Raw genomic sequence first — 20,863 nt, 5'->3', positions numbered from 1 at the left:
AACCACAGAGCTGCCGCTCAGTGCGCCTTGCTGAATTCTAAGTAACGGTCCTGTCCAAACCGTCTAAAAAATTTAGCCTTCAAATTTTGTCCCCCACAAAGAGTATTCTTTTTAGATTGTAGTAAAGTTCATCTAATTAAAGCAATATCAAATACCGAAAAAAGTTATCTAGGAGAAGAGCATTGAGCCAATCAAATGCTAAGGAAATGCTACTTATCTGGTTTCAATGTGTTTGCATTTATTGAGGATATAGGGAACCAAATAAACAGCATAGTTTTTAATCACAATTGCGATAGTTAATTAGGAGTAACATGATCATTTCTCACTTCTAGAAATGTGTCTGAAATTTTCTAAACAAACACTTATTTCTAAACTAAATTCCAAGCTATATCAGAGACTCTTCAGTTGCTCAAGAATACATGATCCAATGAGCATGAAATTTTTACTACAGCTCAATCATCTAATGATTAGCCCACCATAAAAATTTCACTATAATTGGACCATGGAAACAGTAGCTATGAATTAATTATAGAAAAGTATATATCTAAAAGTACAACAAAAATTTTTACTACATTATATCATATAATATGTTTAATGCATAGATTTACTTATGTGGAGTCCAATAAAATTGGATTTTCTATTTTATAATTTTTTTTATTTACTATAATTTTTCAAATATTCAGCGAAAATAAACATCAAAGAAAAAGAGAAAAATCACTGAGAGAAACCAGTCAGGGAGGCTATTTGTCCGGTATCGTGAGTCTTAGGAGTCCAGCGGACGGTTTCATTGTTTAGGGAGGAAACTCGGATTCGGTCCAAAGTTTAGGGACGGTTTCATTGTCTAGGAAGGAAACTCAGATATTGCTTCCTAAATTTAGCGTCGGGTGCCATTAAGGTCCATATACTCTTAAAATACAAATCTAAACCTCTAAACTTAGCTTCGGATTTCATCTAGTTCATATACTCTTAAAATATAATTTCAACGAGTTGTTTAGGAAAAAATTATTGTTGTATACATACCTAAATGACACTAATATGAAACTTATAATTATGCATGCACTTGCATAGTTTGTAATATTATGTAATGGTAGATTATCTAGATATTCGTGTGAACAGGATGCCCCCAGAATCAGCATTAGTGCTGCTGGAAGATTTGTCAGATAGCTTATTTATTTATCATGTGCAAAAGTAGATGCCAAATTTACTGACGACATCGTAGCCCTGATTACACACTGTTAAACTGTTGATGTTGTTGTCAGCTTGTTGCTTCTCTTCATGGTTTAGCTCATCTTTTAATGCTTGTTGCTTCGAGTAAGGCATGCTCTTGTTGCATTTGTACAAATGATCAAGTATTCATGTATACTTATGTTCTTTTTTCTTTGTTTTTCTTTTTTATGAAGGATGATGCTTCCTATCATACTGGCAGTGCATCAGTGACCTTCTTTTGGTGACTTTGTGTTCTGATTGGATGAGATGATATTATGGGATGTGTAACATGTAATAAGCCTGTAGTAGCTCATTCTGAACCTAGCACCTTTATTTTGGCTTGGATGAGATGCGAAGATTTTGGGATGTATGACATGTAATAAACCTGCAGTAGCTCACTTTGAACCATGCTCTCAAAAGGTTGAGAAAGGGGACCGGCTAGATAGTTGTGGTCACCACTTTTATAGTTGTTCAAAATATTGCTACGTTAGCTGTTTGCCTGGTCATTCTAAATTAATTAATAGATAAGCTTTCCCTCGTAGCCTCGCTTGCCAACCTGTTGGCTGCGCTTTCTATTTTCTCCTCCGGATTCAGCATGCTCATCTTTCGGCGATTCAGTCCAACAAAGAAGATTGTCACGTGCCGCTGCTATCTAGACGTGGGAACATTTCCACGTGAGCTCATGCGTGATTTTGAGTAGCTGAATGTAGAAACAGAAAAGTTCCCAACAATAGTTCAATAGTGCAAGAGTTCAGTAGTTGGGGAGAGGTAGCGATAGCGATTGTGTTCCAAGCATTGCCACCGGCGGGATTGTTCTTTGCAGAAGAATTTAGTTCAAATGCACTCGTCTAAAGAGATGGAAGATAAGAATCAAGTCCCAAACCAATTGGTTCCAACATATCTTCCCGTGTGAACTAGGATGACGAAATAGTTGCAGGTTATATGAATGAAAAATCATTTGGATTCGTATTCAGCTACAGATTTAATGAATGAGGACCGAAAAACTTTGTCTATTTCCCATTGTAACTATGGAAGGCAATGTACATATATATATATTTAGACTAACTTTGCTTGATGCATGGGACATTAGGAGTTGGTTCGTTTTTTTTGCATCCTTTGCTACCCAAGTAATTTGTTGAACCTCAAAGTTTGCATGAATATAGAGCGTTTCATCTTCTATCCATACATATTCTTGGTTTAATTTTTCATGCACGTTTTGGTGTGTTTTTTATGGTGGAGTACGGGAGCACGTCAAGCTGCTGGTGCACCTGAACTCCCCTCTTGCTGGAGGACATCGACGAGTATGAACTCCTAAACCTAGAAATAGCAGTAGTTGTAGATCTAGTTACACTGCTAGGCGACCCTTTATCATGAAGTTTATATCCTTTATTGAGTTAATCAACCATTGTTTCTTGGAATTCTACTTGCTTTGTTGTTATCCTTTGCATTTTCTCCATCTATGCACATAATTAAAACAACATTAATAAACCTATTCATTGCGCAGTATGGTGATCGCCACCAAGGTTCACATTTATCACCAGGGGACGGGGGATTTTTCAGCAGCAGCGAAACATGCTCCCCAGCAATAGCAGGAGCGGCTTCGTCAGACGCCGGCAGCACCTCGACTTGCTCGAGGCCCAGCTGCCTCTTGATCAGCTCCAAGTTCTCCCGCAGCACATCCATCTCACCGAACGGGAGCTTCAAATCCAGCGCCTGCAGGCCGACCTCCCTCGCCTCGTCCTTCTTGAACCTGACGAAGGGCATGCACAGCTTCTGAACTTGCTTCAAGTTCATCTCCTGTCCAATGGGGCAGGTCATCAGAGCTTCAGTTATTTCCTGATCGGGCGTGAAGGAGCGCGTTTGGCTGTCAAACTTACACTGCAGCACCCTCAAGCACTGCTCTTTCCAGCCAGAGTAGTGCTCGTTGACATATATAAGGCCGATGCTCATCCTCTTTGCCTCTGATGGAGGTGCAGGCGCAGCTCCCTTCCTGGGCTTCTTGGAACCAGACTCTTGCTTCTGAAGCAGCTTCCTCATTGAGACTATGGAATCCTGCAGGTATTTATTTGCAATTCTCAGAGTAGGATCCGGGGTGTCTGCAACTGGCCAGCCAGCTTTTATTGCAAAGCCTTCTTTCTTCAAGATCTTTTGCCACACGTGCTCGGCGTAGTGTGGGCAAATCGGGGTGATGAGCCTGGTCTGGACGTTCATAAACCGCCACAACATATCACGGTTCATGCCTGCGGCGCCACAAGAGAGCCTGTACTCATCTCTAGCCAACTGGAGGTCATAGAACCCGGACTTCAGGGCATCTCTGAACATGAAAAAACTGTAGCTCTTCTCAGTTTCTTTGATTGCTATGTTCATCTCATTTGCAAACACACGGTCAGCGTACCTAGTGGGCGCCCCAGCTCTTAATTTGGATTCAGCAGCTACAACCTCTTCCATCCACGAAATTTCTTTTGTAAGCCTCATAACAGCAGAGTTTGCGGTTTCAGTAACAAAGTTTGCATCATCCATACCGTCAACAGCATCAGCAAGCGCAAATCTAGTGGCATCAGAAGAGTACTTTTTTATGGCTTCTTCAAGAGTCAGGAAATTCCCTGTGGACTTGGACATTTTCTCAGAATTAAGCATAAGGTGACCATTGCAACGGAATCCACGAGGCCAATGGTGCTCTGGGAGAAGTGCTATATGATTGTATATGCAGAATGTCAGATGGTTCTGGATGAGGTACTTACCAGACACCCGGATATCAAATGGATACCAATACTAAAATTCTTGCTTCAGCTTGTTAAATAGAGCAGAAGGGATGTCACTTTTGGGAGCTGGGCCATCACAAAACACATAATCCCAAACTTCATCTGTCATCTCTTCTGGCCTTATTGAAGATATTTCTTTCCGATACATGTTGCCATTTTGCAAAAGATGTGAAACTGTGTAATAAGCCATGTATAAGGTTTAATCAGAAAGAGATTCCACAAGGAACTGCTCATCCCATGGAATTCGAGTACCAAGGCCAAAAGAACGTGAACATGCCCACTGGTTCAGCCAGCCCAATGTGTGCTCAAAACCATTACGGGTTTCAGCTGAGAATGCATTCATGCCACTCAAACATTTGACTGCCTTCTGCTTCCATTCAGTCTCACCATAAGTTATGCACCACTGATCAGTAAGGGCAACAACACACTCATCACCAGATCTAGGCCCTGTTTGGCACAGCTGAAATTTGTTCAGAAGCCAGCTGGTGGCTAGCTGGCCAGAGAAGCAGCTTACTAAAAAGCAGCTGGTCATAGAAGTTAAATGTTTGGCAGACTGCTTATTGAATGGGCTGAAATCCTGTCAGAAGTGAGAAATGACTGAAATACCCAACCTGTTTACTGAATACATGTATTTCTTATGTACAGATTTATATTTATTTATTTTTACAACAGAATAACAATAGAATTATTAACAACACAAATATATCATATAATTAATCATAAATTACTCTTAAATAAGATAATGATAACTTAATTATAAATTAGATAATATAATTATAAATTAGATAATAGAGTCATTACACAAATAAATTAGGGGTCGGCGCGGGGTGCGGCGCAGGGGAGCGGAGCAGGGGTGCGGCGTAGGGGCGGTGGGGGCCGGCGCGGGGGGGGGGGGGGGGGGGAGGGCGCGGCGCGGGGGCCGGCGCGGGGGGCGGCACAGGGGGCCGGCGCGGGGGAGCGGCGCGGGGGGGGCGGCGCGGGGGAGCGGCGCGGGGGGGGGGGCGTAGGGGCCGGCGCGGGGGGCGGACCGCATAAGCTGCAGAAGCTGGTCCGCTCCCGCTGCTCGTTAACGCGCGTTTCCTGAAGGAGGTCTGCAAGCGCTGGTGGGGGAAGCGGTGAAGAAGCGGAGCGTTTGGCCAGCCCGCGGTTTAAAATTGCTCAGAAGCTGGTTCACAGGCTGTCCCAAACAGACCCCTAGACATGACCTTCTTCTCTGGCTCACTATACAGCACGGCTGTGCCTTCTTCCAAAAGTTTGGTTTTAATCAGTGGCTTTGCTTCTTGAACCTTTCTACCTCTAAACTCACCCACAATCATTGTTCCATCAGTAAATCCTTTCAGATATGTCATTCTTTTTGCTTCAGCAAGCTTCTCCTTGTCGTTCTGGCTCTTAATTCTAAGATCATGGCAGACCTTCTCTGCTGACTTATCTCCAAATTCAGGAATGCAGATTTATTGGTACGACCTTATAGGGAAGAACCCACTCATCTTTCACTCCATACTTCACTCTCAAAGCTGGCTTTGTGACCAAATCTTGCAGTGCCATGAAATCATCAGGTGAATCACTTGGAACACTAGTCACAATACCAGTACCTTTATCAGTCAAGACAGTGAGCATTGGAAGTGCATATAATGTTTCACTGAAGGCAAGAGGAGATTTCAGCGCCAAACCAATCAAATCATAACCAGACAACTCACATAAGCAGGTTGGTTTTTCTGGAACCCTGGATAGGTGTTGGTATGCAAGATTAAGAGCAGCCCTTGCTGTAAGGATGAAGACATCAGTGTCGTTGATCTCAAAAGCATCATATATTCCATCAGGAAGCGCCCAGCAATTTGTCTGTCCATACATCGTCTCAGGTCTGAGTGTAGCAGCGGCCAAATATACCTTCCTCCCTTCCATGGCCTTCAGGCTTCAACCTGGGAGGAAAAGGTGAGACCACCTCCATTTTAATCAACACATATTCTTGCGGCTGCACCCCTTCACCTATTTCCCTGTCATGATCAGCGCAGGGTTGGCCATCCAACGGAGAGTAGATCGTGTACCTCATGTCTTTAACAATCTTGCCCAATTTCTTCAGCTTCCTCATCTGCCACTTGACGAAATCATCATAGTATGGATTCATGTCAGTGGTTATGAATGACCTCCTTTGCCAATGGAGGGAAGTGAGCCAACCAGTGACGAGGATCCTGAAATTTGGCTATCTCCTCATCCTCCAGACCAAAGCTCTTCATGATCTCCCACTGGTACTTGTGTGCGCCAAACTTTGCAGCAGCCTTGGACTTCTTGCCCTTGAATTTATCCAGCGCAACAGCATCAGCCTGCTGCTGGTCAGCCTGGATAGCAGCATCTGCACCTGCAGCACTGGAACCCTCCTGCGCCGCAGGAAACACCGGAGGATTCCACACTGTCGGATCTCCCTAGCAAGCTTGTCAGCTGAGGCCTTGATGGGCATCCCAGTGCAGTGGAAAGCGAATGGCAAAAGGACGTTGGAGCCTCGGAGCCTGTGGTACGCAGCACCGAACTCAAGCTTGGACAGCGAGAAGGCATGGCCCAGGTGCAGCAACCCATTCATGTAAGGCTATCTCCAGCGATATCCTCCAAATTCCATCCCCTATTTCTATCCTCCATATCAACTTCATTCCGTATACCAAACCTAACTCCAACGATATCCTCTATTTGCATCCTCTATACCCCACAATCTTATTTTTCTTTAATTTCTTCCAACGGCCGTTTCCACCGCCCCGCCACCCCGCGCGCCTCCGCCCGCGCCCCGCCGTCGCCCCTGCTCCGCCCTGCGCCGCACCGCCGTCGCCCGCCCCGCGCCCCGCCGCCCCGGCGTCGCCCCTCCCGCGCCGCCCCGCCGACCGCGCCGCCCGCCCGCGCGCCCCTGCCCCGCCGCCCGGCCGCGCTCCTGCTCCGCCCGGCCGCGCTCCTGCCCCGCCGCCCGTGCTCCTGCCCCGCCGCCTCCTCCTCCGCCCCCCCTCCTCCTCCGCCCGCCCCTCCTCCTCCGCCGCCGGCCGCTCCTCCGCGCCGCCGCGCCTCCTCCTGCCCCGCCGCCTCCTCCGCCCCCCCTCCTCCGCCCGCCCCTCCTCCTCCGCCGCCGGCCGCTCCTCCGCGCCGCCGCTCCTCCTCCGCCCCGCCGTGCCTCCGCCCCGCCGCGCCTCCTCCGCCCGCGCCCCTCCGCCCTCCGCGCCCGCCGCCGCTCCTCCGCGCCCCTCCTCCGCCCCTGCCGCGCGCCGCCCCGCCGCTCCTCCTCTGCCCGTCCGCCGCGCCCCTCCGCCGCCCCTGCCCCGCGCGCCCCGCCGCCCCGCGCGCCCCTGCCCCGCAGCCGCTCCTCCGCACACCGCCGGCGCCCCGCCTCCGCGCCCCTCCGCCGCCCCTCCTCCCCCGCAGCCCCTCCGTCTCCGCGCCCCTCCGCGCCCGCCGCCCCTCCGCCGCCCCTGCCGCGCCCCGCAGCGGCTCCGCCGCCCGTCCCGCGCCTCGCCTCGCGCCCCGCCGCCCCTCCCGCGCCCCGCCTCTGTGCGGGACGCAGAGCGCGTTCCCCATTTTAGCGCATGCTATAGAGAACACCGTTGGAACGGTGGAGTAGCTACAGTATCCTCCAAAATAGGGAACAGGCCCTTTTACCGGATGCCGGTGGAGATAGCCTAAGGGTAGGGGAAGTTGCCGAAGAACTTTTCACTGGGCCCTGGAGCTCCGCTGCCAGGATCAGCCTCGAAAACCTTGCTCTCGTCCCAGGATCGCTGCACCTCTGATTCGATGTCGCACAGGAAATCCGTCCGGGCACAACTCCTAGGCTCGTCGGGATTCGACGACATCTTCCTGGAAAACCAACAAAAAAGAAGGACGTCAGAGGACAAGTGTCTCGATTTGATTCATTTAGTTCAACTGAATTCATATCTGGAGTGTAAAAAAGAGCGGAGCAACAGATGCACGAAACGTACAGAAATAGAGATTTATCTTCGGATGAAGCATAGTATCATAATCTCAATGTTACCTCGACTGAATTCATATCTGAAGAGCAAGAAATAGAAGAGCTAACAGGCGCGTAAAACACATGGAAATAAACATTTGTTTCTAAGCAAAGTAGCATCGCAGACTCTGATCCTTTTTGTCCTGACAAGCGAAACTACGTCTGTATGGCTGGTCGCAGATGAAAGGGACCCCTGCGTCGCCCCCGCGCAGGGCGGCACGGGCGGAAGCCCCCTCTGCCGCCGCTGCCCCCTTGCTCCCTCTCCCCGTCGCCATGCCGCTGCCCGGAGCCGACCGCCGGAAGCCTGCGCGGCCCGCGAGGACGGCGGCGGAGGGGCCGCCTTTGCTCCTTCCCCTTCGCCTAGTGGGAGCGGCCGCGCATGGCGTCGGAGGGTCACGCCGCGGGGCGGGCCGCGGCGGCACCGGCAAGCCCGGATTCGGTGTCTCCGCGACCGGATCCGGCAGCCATGGTGACGGATCTGCGACGGCGGCGGCTCAAGCGCCGGGCCTTCGCCCTCGACGGTTCGGCGCGCTGCCTGCGGGACTGCACCTCGCCGGTTGGAGGGGTTGCGCCCCGGGGCCCGCGCCGTCGCTGTCGGACTCGGCGGCGGGCTGCTCCCAGGCACGGGCGGCGGCTCCCAGGCACGAGACAGCGACGCGCGGGCTGCTCCCAGGCGCAAGGATCCGCCGACGTGCGGGCGTGGGCGCGGTGGCACCGTGAGCGCGCGGGCGTCGACGACGAGGAGGCGCGCGTGTGCGGAAGCGGAGGCGTCCGCGGTGGAGGAGGCCTGGGGCGGCGAGGTTGTCGCCCGGGGGGCCTAAGGGCGCGGCACTCTGGGCGCGGCTACCGCGGCCACGCGCTCCTCGCAGCACGGCGAGGGCCCGAGTAGCTTCGAGCGTGTTTGTGGGACGCTGCGGCGGTGGCCGCGTGCGAGGAGCGGCGGTCAAGTGTTGGCGCAGCTGGCGGTGAGCAAAGAGGAGGTGGAGTTACGGCAGCATGGCGCGTGGAGGCGCGGCGGCGGCGGCGAGGCTGTCGTAGCTGTGGTGCAGGAATGTCGCGCCGTCTGCGTGTAGCAAGAGGTTGAGATGCTCCTGGCGAAAGCCCCTGCCGGCGTCCATGCCAGTGGGATGATGGCGGCATCCTTGAACGTCGTTTTTATCATTGGGGGTGTCATTCTGGAATTATAACTTTGCTGCATGGGGTTCTTTGAGTGAAAACTCTGTCCAAATCATGAACAAGCGATGGCAGCGTCTTTAACGTCATGCCCTCCTTGAAGACATGGACCCAGCTCGGTTTGTGGCGTTGCCGATCCTTTATCCATAGCGGTTTCAGCCGGTGTCGATAATTCCGCCGCGCGGCAAGTTGGAAGGGTGTTGCCGAGCCCGCGCGGAGGCGATCGTGGTCTTGATGGCGGCTAGGGTTGTCATATGGTTGCCGGTTGGCTGCTTGCAGCGGACCGCTGCAGCTAGCGTTGCTTGGCAACGGTCAATGCGGCGTGGGACTGCGTTGGAGGACGGCGCTTGCGGCAACAACATCGTAGGACGACTAGGCTTGCAACGGACCGCAGCGGGTTGCTCAGCTTGGCTGGGGCCATCTGGTGCGGTACAGCGTCGGAAGATGGCGCAAGTGACTTCCTTAGCTTGCTGCTATGGCGGCGGTGGCTAGGTGTGAGGGTGAAGCAACAAGGCGAAGTCGACCTGCGGCGACGGCTTGGCTGTTTGCTAGAGATCTTATGGAGCGGGGCATCTTTGCTCTCCACCTCAACGGCGACATACGGAACGGATCCAACGGTGTTTTCCTCGAGGCGGTGAGAGAGAGGTGGAATCCAACGGCGGATACGACAAGCCCTCCGCGTGTTGTGTTGTCGTGGTGGCGACTGCGAGGCTGCCTGCGAGTGGTCCGGATCCGGTGCTTTTCACCCCATCGGGTGGACTATGATGTTGCAGCGGCATCACAGCGAAGGGTTCTGCATGGCGGTGGCCTTCTTGGTGCGGTGACGTCTGCCTCTTTCGATTCCTATCGATACATGATCGCACTTGAGGTTTCAAAAACTGCAAGTGTGGATGGGTGCTGCGGTAGTGCTTAGGTTTTGCTCCCGTTATCGAGTGGAGTGGTGCTTTCGTTGAGTAGAATTCGAGTGGAGTTGTGAAACCGTGTTACGTCCCAATCCAATCGACCAGTATCGTTTTTATCGTTATTTACCATACTCTGTTAGACATTATTCCTTCTTTTTAATATAATCGGCAGCTCACCTGCCTTATTCTTAAAAGAAAAAAGAGCCACGAGGCAACAGGGCGGTTCGGTTCAGTCTTAACACTCTAACCCCAAATTTGCTCGGAACATAAATGAACTGCTAGTAGCAATTCCATGGAGACAGATGAATTCGCTCGCCCAACCTCCCGCCGAGAAAGGTCGCCACCGACCTTACCGAAAGAACAGAGCGCTGAACAAACTCGAGGATCCCAACCTCGACCGCGACGGAGGCGGCGGAGTGCGGCCGGGAGATCGGGGCGGAGGGCGGAAGCGAAGGGGAGGGACGGGGCGCCGTACCTGACGAGGAGGCCGCCGCGGTGCGCGCGGGCGAGGAGCCGGGGGCGCGTGACCAGAGCCAGCTGAGACGGGACGAAAACGTGGGGGACGGTCGGCGGCGCGCCGGCGTTTTGTTAAAACGCTTTGGTTTGGTTAACCCGAGTCGGCTTCCGTGAGACCCAAGTTCGCTTAGCAGGCAGCTACCATACATAATTAGCACGCTCGTGCCCGTATCTGCGGTTGCGATTGCACGTGCATCGAAGGAAAGCAAAAACTGGATCGGGCCCCGGCTGTCAGCGACGGATCGATGAGCACACATGTTCTAGCTGACGCGGCGCTTTTGTTCAGCTGAAGCAAAAGCATCTGCTAAGAAGACAGTGCATGCATCAAAGGTTGTTTTTAGATTAATTTGATGCATGCCATTATAATTATCTAAGTTCACTAATCTGCCATTATAATTTATTATATTGGAACCGTACCATTATTTTTCAGCTCTTCGAAACATACCATTAATTACCCCCTCGATGTGTTTCTTATGGACCAAAATACCCCGCCTTCTTCCTCTCATTCCCTCTCTCTTTCCTCTCTCTCTACATGGCCCGCATCGCCACCCTTGCTCCATGCCTGTGCCGCCGCCCCTGCTCCATGCCCACGCTGCTACTCCCATCCTCTACCACGCCAGCTCGCCACCGCCCCTGCTCCCCTCCTATGCCGCCACCGAATCCCCTCCTCCCCTCCCCTCCTCTACCGATGCCGACTCTTCTCCTCCTCCCCTCCCCTCCCCTACCGCCAGCGGCTCTTCCCCTCCCCTCCTTTCCCTTCCGCGGTGCCACCTCCCCTCCTCTCTGCGGCGCGTGGGGCGGCAGTGCGGCACAACCTCACGGGCGGAACGCGAGCCTCACGTGCGTAGCTGCGCGAGCCTCATGAGCGCGGCGGCATGCGGGCCTTGTGGGTGGCACGGAGGCACAAGCCTCGCGAGCGGTGCGGCCACACGACACGACGGCGTGCGGCCACACGAGCGCAGGTCGCACGACACGACGGCGTGCGTGTGGAGCAGGGGTGGCGGCGTGGGCCATGGAGAGAGAGGAATAAGAAATATCGAAGAAGTAGTGTTGTGTTTCGAAGAGCTGGAAAATTCAGTGAACTCAGACAACTGTAATGGTACGGATCCTTTTTTTTTTTGCCATGCATCAAAGGTTTCGATTAGACAGGCATCGTTAGGTTTTCGCTTCTTTGAGAGTGCCAAGCTCTGCTCTTCCATCTATTCTAAGGCGAGTGACCAAAGAATTTCACCAGAAAGCATGCATCAGGTGGTACCGACTCCCATCAAGTTCTCGAAATATTGACACGGAAGTAAATTACACTGAAAAAAGATAAACATAACTGCCTCCAACATCAATCTCCAGCCAGTCAAAAAGTCCGCCACTGTATGGTATGACTATCCCCCATATGCCAGTATCCTCCGCCCCTAGTTACTACTTACCAGCAACAACACATACTGTATGCTCTATCGACGACTATGTCACTATGTGCCACTAATCTGCGCCTAAACAAAATGGTCCTACCATCATCACCACTGACCGACCGGTATATTATATCAACACCATCTCCAGTTAACACAACACTGACTACATCTCCACTCCACTTGTCGAACCACCAAACCTTTGGATCAAAGGGGCAACACTACGTTGGTGCCAGATTCAGCTCGATGCCGCGTTGCCTCGCAGATTCCATGATGCCCTCTGCGTAGCCACCGCTACCCTTGCAGGAGTTCAGGTGCGCATGCCACAACTTAAAGGAAAAGGGGTAGACCGATGTGGCCTGCTGGTAGAACCTCTTGACGATCTCTCTGGTATGCAGTTTCTCCAGGAGACTGGCACCTTCTAGCCATACTGATTCTGGTGCAACGGGTACTGCTCGGAAGATGGCGTTGATCAGAACAGAACTTGCCCAGAACCTTGTGCCCATGGAGGTAGCGTCAGAACCCTTGTAGTGCTTAGCGGCAAACCGACCAACTGCCAGGGCTAGCCGATAGTTTGCAGGAAGAACCTCCATGACTGTTTCGACAAAATCTACCAAGTACTTCACATCACTAATTCTTCCGGGAAGGAGTGATGGGCCGAAGCACACTTCAAGGACAGAGTTTACCAACGTAGAATCTGCGGGAACAGGACCTAGAGTGTGATCTATTAACTGCCTAAGCCTATGCTTCTTAACATTCTGGCAAAACCGTCGTGACAGCACCTCCCTTGTGGGCAAATTCCGATGATCTGCAAGATGGCCAATGATGAAACTGAATGTAGATCGAGTTTGAGCATCTAGAGAAGACGATGATTTCTCCAGTTCCAGCACGTGAATTGCAGCATGTTCTCTTAAACAATGCTCATAGCACTCCACATGAGCCAATTTCAATGCTTTATCCACAGCAACTTGTGCATCCCCTAATTTGTTCTCTAGTATCTTGTACAATGAGAGGTTTAATAACCAAAAGACATGATCTTCTGGTGCAGATGGACCAGAACCAACTTCCTGGACTGAAACAAGTGATGGTGACCCAGGCTCTTCATTGCTGAATTCTACTGCACCAACAGCAGCATTACTTCGGATATCACAACCTTTTCCATATTCTTCAAACCAGCAATTCAGTACCTTCTCAGATAATTTGGTATCAGTGGCTAGAGCATGCTCAAAATATTGATTCCATAGATATTGAACTCCTTGCACCTCTTTAGGCCAATTCAAGATCAGTTCATCAAACCCTTTCAGACCAGTGAATGCACCATGCTTTCTATCTAGCCGTGCTGAGATAAGAAGAATCTGAGGACACATTGGGTACTCCTTCATATACTTCACCAGCATATCAGCAGAAGATTTGAATCCTTCAACAGCTGCTAGACAACTAATGTGGTTAACAGCGAGGAATTGCGACAACATCAGGTAAGATGGATCACCATTTTTAACACATTCACTAATATCTTCAGCCATCTTATTAGCAGCATAGTTCAGCAGCTCTATAATCTGGTTTCTGTTATCTGCGCTAGGATCAATAGGAGACCATACTAAGGCACGAGGCAAAGCTTTCTGGAACTCTAGCTGATCAATAATTTCCTCCGGGAGCTTCCTGTAAATTGAGACATATAGGCACGAAATCCAAAAAGCACATCTGTCGGGCATGGTCAAGCAAGAAATGACATCAGCAAGCAACTTGTCACCAGAATTGTCAGGAGTTGCCGTTGGAAGAATCCCAAAAATCCTAGATATCGCCTTCTCTACATTTCCAGACATGCACAGGAAGTAAATCATCTGTAAGAAGATGTCTAGTATGAAAGCACTCCTTTCTTTTAGATCCTGATCAGTGTCAGTTGTCATTTGGCAGAGCATGCTCAAAGCATCATTATAAGCATCCAATCGGTCATCAAAGCGTAACCTACTATTAATATACATAAGCCATAATTCATAAGAATAAACGTTGTGTTGGACCTAGAAAGAAAACAAAGTATAAGGTTTATTGATAATTACATAATAGCATGTATCAAATGATAAAGCAAACATGCATAGATTGGATGCAGACTATAAATATCAAATACCCACAATCTCATCAAGCAGTTCCTCATGTCCCAACAATAAAGTGAAAAACTGGACAAACCAGACTGGGATTTAGGTATACTCTGGCATAAGAGGGTGCAATCTATGGTAATTGACTTGGGTTATATGGAGCACAGAAACTGTACCAATAAGTAAATGAGTAAATGACACATAATTTAGTTTTTATATTAGTAAGGTGAGCAATCAATACATTAGAAGAAAGCAATGTAATAAAAACAAAAAATAAAAAGAAGCTGTAGCTCATGAATTTCAACATAATAATTATTTTTAGGGACAGAACATAAAATCAAGAGAATGTTCAGTAAATAGTGTACCGCATCGGAAAACATGTCATCTTTTCCAAGTCCTTCATCCTTTTGATAGTAAATGTGGAGATAAAACACCCAGAGGATAACTGTACTTGGATCAGCCTCAATAGACCGTGCCAGAAATAAAAGAGCCTACAGAACACATATTAATTAGAAATAAGGTCACCAACAATATCTAACCTAAATTCAACTGTATCGCAGCTGCATATCATGAAAAATTTACGCTATCCAAGACAGAAAAAATCACCTTGATCCTGTCAGGTTTGTCTACTTTTCCACAATATAAATCAAGTGCTCCTTCTAAGAAGAATTCAACATCAACAGATCCCTGTACAGTTTTATTCTAAAAGAACAAAAAGTTACACGGCAGTAATTAAAATATAAGGAGGTCAGAAATCAATGAACTAGATATATGTTAATTCAAAGGAAAAATGTCAATTCATCATGTTTTAGCTACTATGACATGAATGTAAGCCAATAAAGTTTAAATTTAAACACCATATCTGGTGAAGTTGGTTTGCTGCAGAAGCAAATGTCAAATTCAATGCATTTTGCAATGAAGCCACAAGAAAAGAGTGTAGTATCATCAAGCAAGTACCAATATACAAGCTAATCAAAATATTGCATATGTCATTGTGACATCATGAGCAGGGAGAACAGAAACGAAAAAAAAAAGATGTGTGGAGAACCAGACTCCGATATGTTATGCCACTTCCATGATGAGATGATAATTGTGATATCTACCCACCTTCCAGCTATCCAGAGTTCGAAAATTTAACAGCTGTCTGTTTCTATGAAAATCTGAAATCGAACCATCACCAGCCTGTAATAATGGTGCATCTGATGGAAGAACTCTCTGAACAGATAGAGGTAGAGGAAAGGAAGCACAAAACCCCCTTTGCCAATATTGCCATAAACTGCTAGCCAACACTGACTGCGTCAAGTTCTGATCAGCTTTAATAAGATTTGAACCAACACGATACGCTGGTACAGGAAGCATATGTTGAGACAGACTATAAGGAATTTGGCCTGCATTGATTCACTTGTATGCATTAAATGTGGGACCTTCACCATGCACAATGCATATGAAAATTCATATGAATACAAATAAAATAAAATAATCAATGACGACAAGAGATTGATTGCACATGTAACAAACCTGAAACAGAGGTCATAGCATGTTTTGTATGCTTTGACTTTCTCCAAGCACGATGCTCAAAATGTTGCCATTGGCACTCTTCATCATTGCATTTTCCTCGAAGCTCAAACATGCAGAAGGGCCAGAAGGGATCAATCACACTGTCCGCCATATCATCATCCTTTTGGGTAGTTGGGACAATCTTTATGTTCTCTCCAACACAGTCCTGTATCATATCTTGTACACATTCTGTAACTTCAGATGCTGCATCACGGGTCAGGCAGTCATTTTTGTAGTCTGAAGACTCCTTACAAAACCAAGGAAACACCTGCTTGATGTGTCTAGCGGCAGTTTGTGGAGCTGAAGAAGGAAAAACCAAATTGTTTGTACCCAATGGAATGCATATTTCTTTGAGAGAGGAGTTGTTGTCCTCAGGATCAAAGTTGCCCATTGAAGGACCACTAGTAGAGTTAGAGAGACCACCAGTCTTCTCAGCACCATCATTTCCCAGCTCCATTGTACCTGCACAGCACAATAAGGTATCGTTACACAAGTTTGCGTGCAGTGTAGAAAGGGCCATCATTTTTTTAGAAGGGGAATGCATATAAAGAATATTTTAGCGTACTTGGATATCAAGAGTATTCGCCCAATAGTCTGTATCGTTAGACCTTTCCATTCCTATGCACATAAGAAACCGATGCCACTAAATAGTAACGATTTCATCCTACAGGACTTCAATTTGAATAGATTTCCATGCAAATTCAACATAATGATAAAAGGAAGATAGCATTATTACAATAAAATTGTCGGTCAAATTTAGTAATGTGGTTCATATTGTGTGTCTAATTTGAAGAGCCTAGTGATAGTCATCACGGAGATATAATATTAAGGATTATCTTATAGGATAAATGCTTGCATGGTAAACCAGCATATCATTACGATGTCTCAACACATATGACATATGCAGATCATTAAGTAGAGAATTTAGAGATCTATAATAGAAATGAAAGTTATGTGACCTTCAGGGGTTGTCATATCATTCTGCTCTGCTTCCTGTAATTGAAGCACATGTTCAGACTGATTGCCATGTTCTGCGGCTACTTTTCCGACAGCAATTTCTCCTGTGCCTTCACCAGTGCTACTCGGACATGGTTTCTTCCCAAACCTTTCCACCAATCTAGACCTCAGAGAAGCTTCTAAAAGCTCATAATTTTGCACACTGTCACCAGAAGCTTGTTTGTTCTCTGCATATGCATGTATAGTTTCTTCAATTTGATTATCCAGATCCAAAGCACATTCTGATCTTGCTTGCCTAGCGGGCATGAGAAGGTCATCATCCATGTAATCAGAAGGCATGTCATTATAATTGGCAGTACTCACAAAGTTTGGATCAGCTGCGCTGGCAGCAAGCTCATCATAGTGTGAACTGTGTGGCCGTGCCTCATGCTTATCAATTGGCTGCTGCGGAGGTTCTTCAGGGTGTAAACTGTGTCTACCACCCTGATTTTCAGGCATCTGACTGTTTGCATGAATCTGAGAATTGAGCAGGGATGGTATTGCAGGGCCATCTTCACTATTCCGAATACTCAAAGACTGCACCAAAGAAGAATTCTCTGCAATTAAACCATGAACTTGTGCAGAGCAAATCTCTCTTCTCCTACGAAGAATTGTACATCTTTCATTTGCCTCAAGTAAAGCTCTTTGTGCTTTGCGATAAGCTCTAAGAGCTTCCCTTTCTTCAAGTTCACATTTTCGTCTGTGTTCCTGAGCATCCTCCAATTCCTTCTCTTGAAGTTCCTCTATTTCAAGGAGAGAGAACAATCTTGTGTTATGGCCTTCTGCGCCTATCTGGCCGCTGCAGTTCATCTGATCGGCATTCTGCAAAAATAGAAAAGGATAATTGACCATTTACTCTACGTCCAGATTGGCATCGTGATTCAGATTATATTATTCAATATATGTGTACTGTCAAAACTGCTCTACAATGCTAAAAGATTCCTTACAGAAAAAGAAACTAAAATGAGTTCAACAATCAAATCAAACATGGAACTGCTGAAATACATGCTCTCAGAAGAAATCCATCTCAGTGGTATTAAGCATAGTCAGCAGTAAACTTCTAACGATTCCAAATTGCCAGTATTTGTGTCTCAATGAACTCAAGTTCAAACAAAGGACACTCTACCAGGTTCGGAAGAGCATTCACTGAGCATCAACGATTAAATATATTTCTAATGAACAAGAAAAACAAGTAGAGTGACACAAGAGTGTTAAAGTAACCTCCTCTCCAGGTTGCAGTTGTGGCCTCCGGTCTAACACTGTTGAAGGACCAGCATGCAATACCTGATGCCCAGCTTGGGCAGAAGCAACAGGCATGAAAGCACTAGTATCTTCAGAAATAATTTGCCTATTAGTGAATGGTGCTGCTGCAAGCCTGCCATGCAACTCAATCATAGCATGATTTCCAGCAACTTCTGTATCTTTGTGGTGAGGAAGATTCTTAATTGCACCACCATTGTGTACCTGACCTGAAAGCTCTGTTGTGGCTCTGTGCTCTGTTTCATCAACATTAGGGTTCATGGCAATTCCATTGTCAAAGTGACCCGTCATTTCAGAAGATTGCAGAGTGTTTTTCCTTGACGAACCACCACTGGGTGCAAGTGTTACAGAGTCACTATGACCTTGGTTGTAGGAATGCTGCTGATTGAGCTTCAACCTTTTAATTGGTCTTCCATCATGTTCAAACGGACTATTAGGGCGTGAACATTCACCATTGTTGGAAGCTTCAAACCCTATCTTTTCTGATGGCAGCCTTGCCTGGTTGGAAGACAAATCTGCACTCTTCATAGCAACAGGGGGCAAAGGTCTTTTTTGACCTTTTAGTTCATTTTCTCTGGCAGCAATTTTATGGCGCAACGTTTCTAACCTATGATCTGCAGAATGTACTCCAACACCATTTCCATCTTTCTGCTTATACTTTAGAGTATTAACTTGGCGCACAGGTGGTTCTTTCCTGAAAAAGGTAGTACCTGATACCCTACCAGCCCCTACATTTCTGAGTGTGAATGGAAAAGCAGGCACGTGGGCAGGTCCTACCTTTGCACCAAGGGTTTTCTGCTGAGATACTTCCTCTCTCATGATCCTAGTCTGCATACTATTCCCTTTTTTTTGTGTACCTTGAGAGATCGCCTTCCTGCCTCTTACTGTATCTTCCTTTGCCTTCCCAGAGTCGGTCCCACTATCATCATCAGAGAATGTTATCACAAGGTTGTCACTTGACACAGGCTTCTGCCATGAAAGATTTCGGTTTGTGCCAGGTTTGAATTGCCCTTGATTCACCCTCATGATCTTCTTGTAACTTGGAGCAGCTGATTTGTGAGCCATAGCATTTGAGACACTCACGGTATTACTGCCTGCTAAGTCAAAAACATAAGAGGCAATGCAGCAGGTTCAGTGTGAGAGGCAGACATCCTTCCATGAAAGGAAAGTGAAATAAAACATGAAACACACATAAGTCGCAGTCGGAACTTACCTTTACCAGGGAGAGTTACCGATGGCACTTGGGAAGCAGCCTCCGCAAACTTTCCAAGAATGGATGGAGCAGCTAACCGAGTTTGCAGAGCCTGCTCAGATCAATTTAATGAGCACGATAAGCGACAAACATTGCAAATCTAAGAGCACGAATGGGCAATAAATGCATCAACACGTACATATACATAAATGACACGAGAGGATGAATTGAAAATACATGATGTGTACATCCTACACGAGTACTTAACATAGCAAGAAGATAAATGCAGTGTGTAAATACACTGATCGAAACTTCACAACACTTAAGGCACCATACGTGTACTGTTTCCAAACCTACAACACCGACCTGGCAACTAGCAAAGGAAAGCGCCCATCAACAGACTGTTTGCTCATGCGCCTTCAATTATATAAGCAGCGCTACAACTCAATCCAGCTCAGCCGTAACCGCAGAATCAGACCACATTTAAAACCGAGCATGTCCAAGTCCATAGACCAAACCGAGCATGTCCGAGTCCCTAGAACAAACCGAGCATGTCATGTCCGGGTCCCAAAACAAAGCGATGAGCTCACGAGCATGTTCCCCATCCCACAAACCCTACCCCTTGCTAGATCTCAGCGCCACAACCAAAACAATGCGTCCATTCTCCCCTACAATTCGCCGAGCTGCAAACAAGCAGGCCGCGAAGCATCTAACCAAGCACGCAACCGCGCCAATCCAAGCCTCGTGCACTAGCCGCGGGACGAGTCAAAGCGTCAACTGCAAGCAACTGCATCGCGGCGGCGGCAGCTTTCCCCACATTCAGGCAGCGCGGGAGCGGAAGTAGCGGGAGCAGCTAGATCCGAGACGAGCATGAGCGTACGGGCGGGGTGGCGCGGGAGCTCACCTCGTCGTCGTCGGCGCCGGAGGAGAGCTCGCCCTCCTCGCGCGCCCTCGCCGCCGCCGACGCTGGCGGAGGAGGAGGAGGAGGAGGAGGCGGGGGGCGGGGCGCGCTAGGGTTCTGAGTGGCAGCGGGCGCGGACCTCGTGCCCGACATGGGAGGAGGCGCGGCGAGGGTTTTGCCTTTCGCGAGGCGGCCGCGTCGCTTTCGCGTGCCGTCGCGCTCCTCGCCGCGTCTCCGAGGAGGGGAGGGGAGGGGAGGGCATGGAAGGCAAAGGGGGAGCTCGGGGGGTGATTTTTTTTGGGGCGTGGCGGGCGCCGCGCCGGGAGGCTGCCCGGTGGGGCCCGCCGGCCAGGAGCGAGCCAGCGAGGGCGCCGTGCGCCCGTGCCGTGCCTCGGTGGGGACCTGGGGAGGGAGAGCGCGAGCGAGATTCCAATTCCGACGTGGGCCGCGCCCGCCGTTTCGCCTCGGGGGCATCCTCCCTCCCCAGCCGTCGGATGCACGAGCCGGACGACCTGGACCGTCCAGCGGGAACCTTCTCCTCTTCAGATCAGATCACAAGCTTTTCGTGGCCCACATGGTTTTTTTTAAAATATATATATAAATCCCACATGGTTGTTCGTTTCCTACCCTCGAAATTTTAGACCCATCACTCATTTAGAACTATTAAATAAAGTCTAATTATAAAATTTTTTGCACAGATGAATGCTAATTCACGAGACAAATTTAATGAGCCTAATTAATCCATAATTTGCCACAGTGATGCTACAGTAATCATCCGCTAATCATGGACTAATATACCTCATTAGATTCGTCTCGCGAATTAGCCCTGGGGTTCTGCAATTAGTTTTATAATTAGACTTTATTTAATACTTCTAAATGACAAGATTCTCTTTGATGTGACCCCTCTAAACTTTAGACCCCAGGAAACG

At 48.5% G+C, this 20,863-nt stretch overlaps 1 protein-coding gene and 1 pseudogene across 1 annotated transcript; both read right to left on the bottom strand.

Annotated features, from left to right (window-relative positions):
- Nucleotides 1–2,594: 2,594 nt before the first annotated feature.
- LOC112886979 lies at nt 2,595–7,810 on the bottom strand (annotated as a pseudogene).
- A 3,950-nt stretch (nt 7,811–11,760) lies between these two features.
- LOC112887609 lies at nt 11,761–20,186 on the bottom strand. Its single transcript, XM_025953835.1, has 9 exons — nt 19,938–20,186; nt 19,055–19,145; nt 17,803–18,935; nt 16,545–17,403; nt 15,547–16,047; nt 15,136–15,416; nt 14,635–14,730; nt 14,394–14,519; nt 11,761–13,953 (listed from the first exon to the last, which is right to left on the bottom strand). Exons 1-9 carry the CDS (start codon nt 20,085–20,087, stop codon nt 12,157–12,159), a joined length of 5,034 nt encoding a protein of 1,677 aa, XP_025809620.1. The 5' UTR covers nt 20,088–20,186; the 3' UTR covers nt 11,761–12,156.
- Between the last annotated feature and the right edge of the window lie 677 nt (nt 20,187–20,863).

The sequence above is a fragment of the Panicum hallii genome, chromosome 3 (assembly GCF_002211085.1).
Source record: "Panicum hallii strain FIL2 chromosome 3, PHallii_v3.1, whole genome shotgun sequence".
Taxonomy (NCBI): Eukaryota; Viridiplantae; Streptophyta; class Magnoliopsida; order Poales; family Poaceae; genus Panicum; species Panicum hallii.
Note: the sequence above shows the minus strand (reverse complement) of the source record. Positions and strands in the feature narration are given on the sequence as shown.

Coding starts and splice junctions, on each gene's coding strand:
- LOC112887609 (XM_025953835.1), bottom strand. CDS start 20,087: ATGTCGGGCACGAGGTCCGCGCCCGCTGCCACTCAGAACCCTAGCGCG. Junction 15,417..15,546: donor TGCTATGACCTCTGTTTCAG/GTTTGTTACATG, acceptor GAATCAATGCAG/GCCAAATTCCTTATAGTCTG. Junction 13,954..14,393: donor ATGACATGTTTTCCGATGCG/GTACACTATTTA, acceptor TTTTCTTTCTAG/GTCCAACACAACGTTTATTC.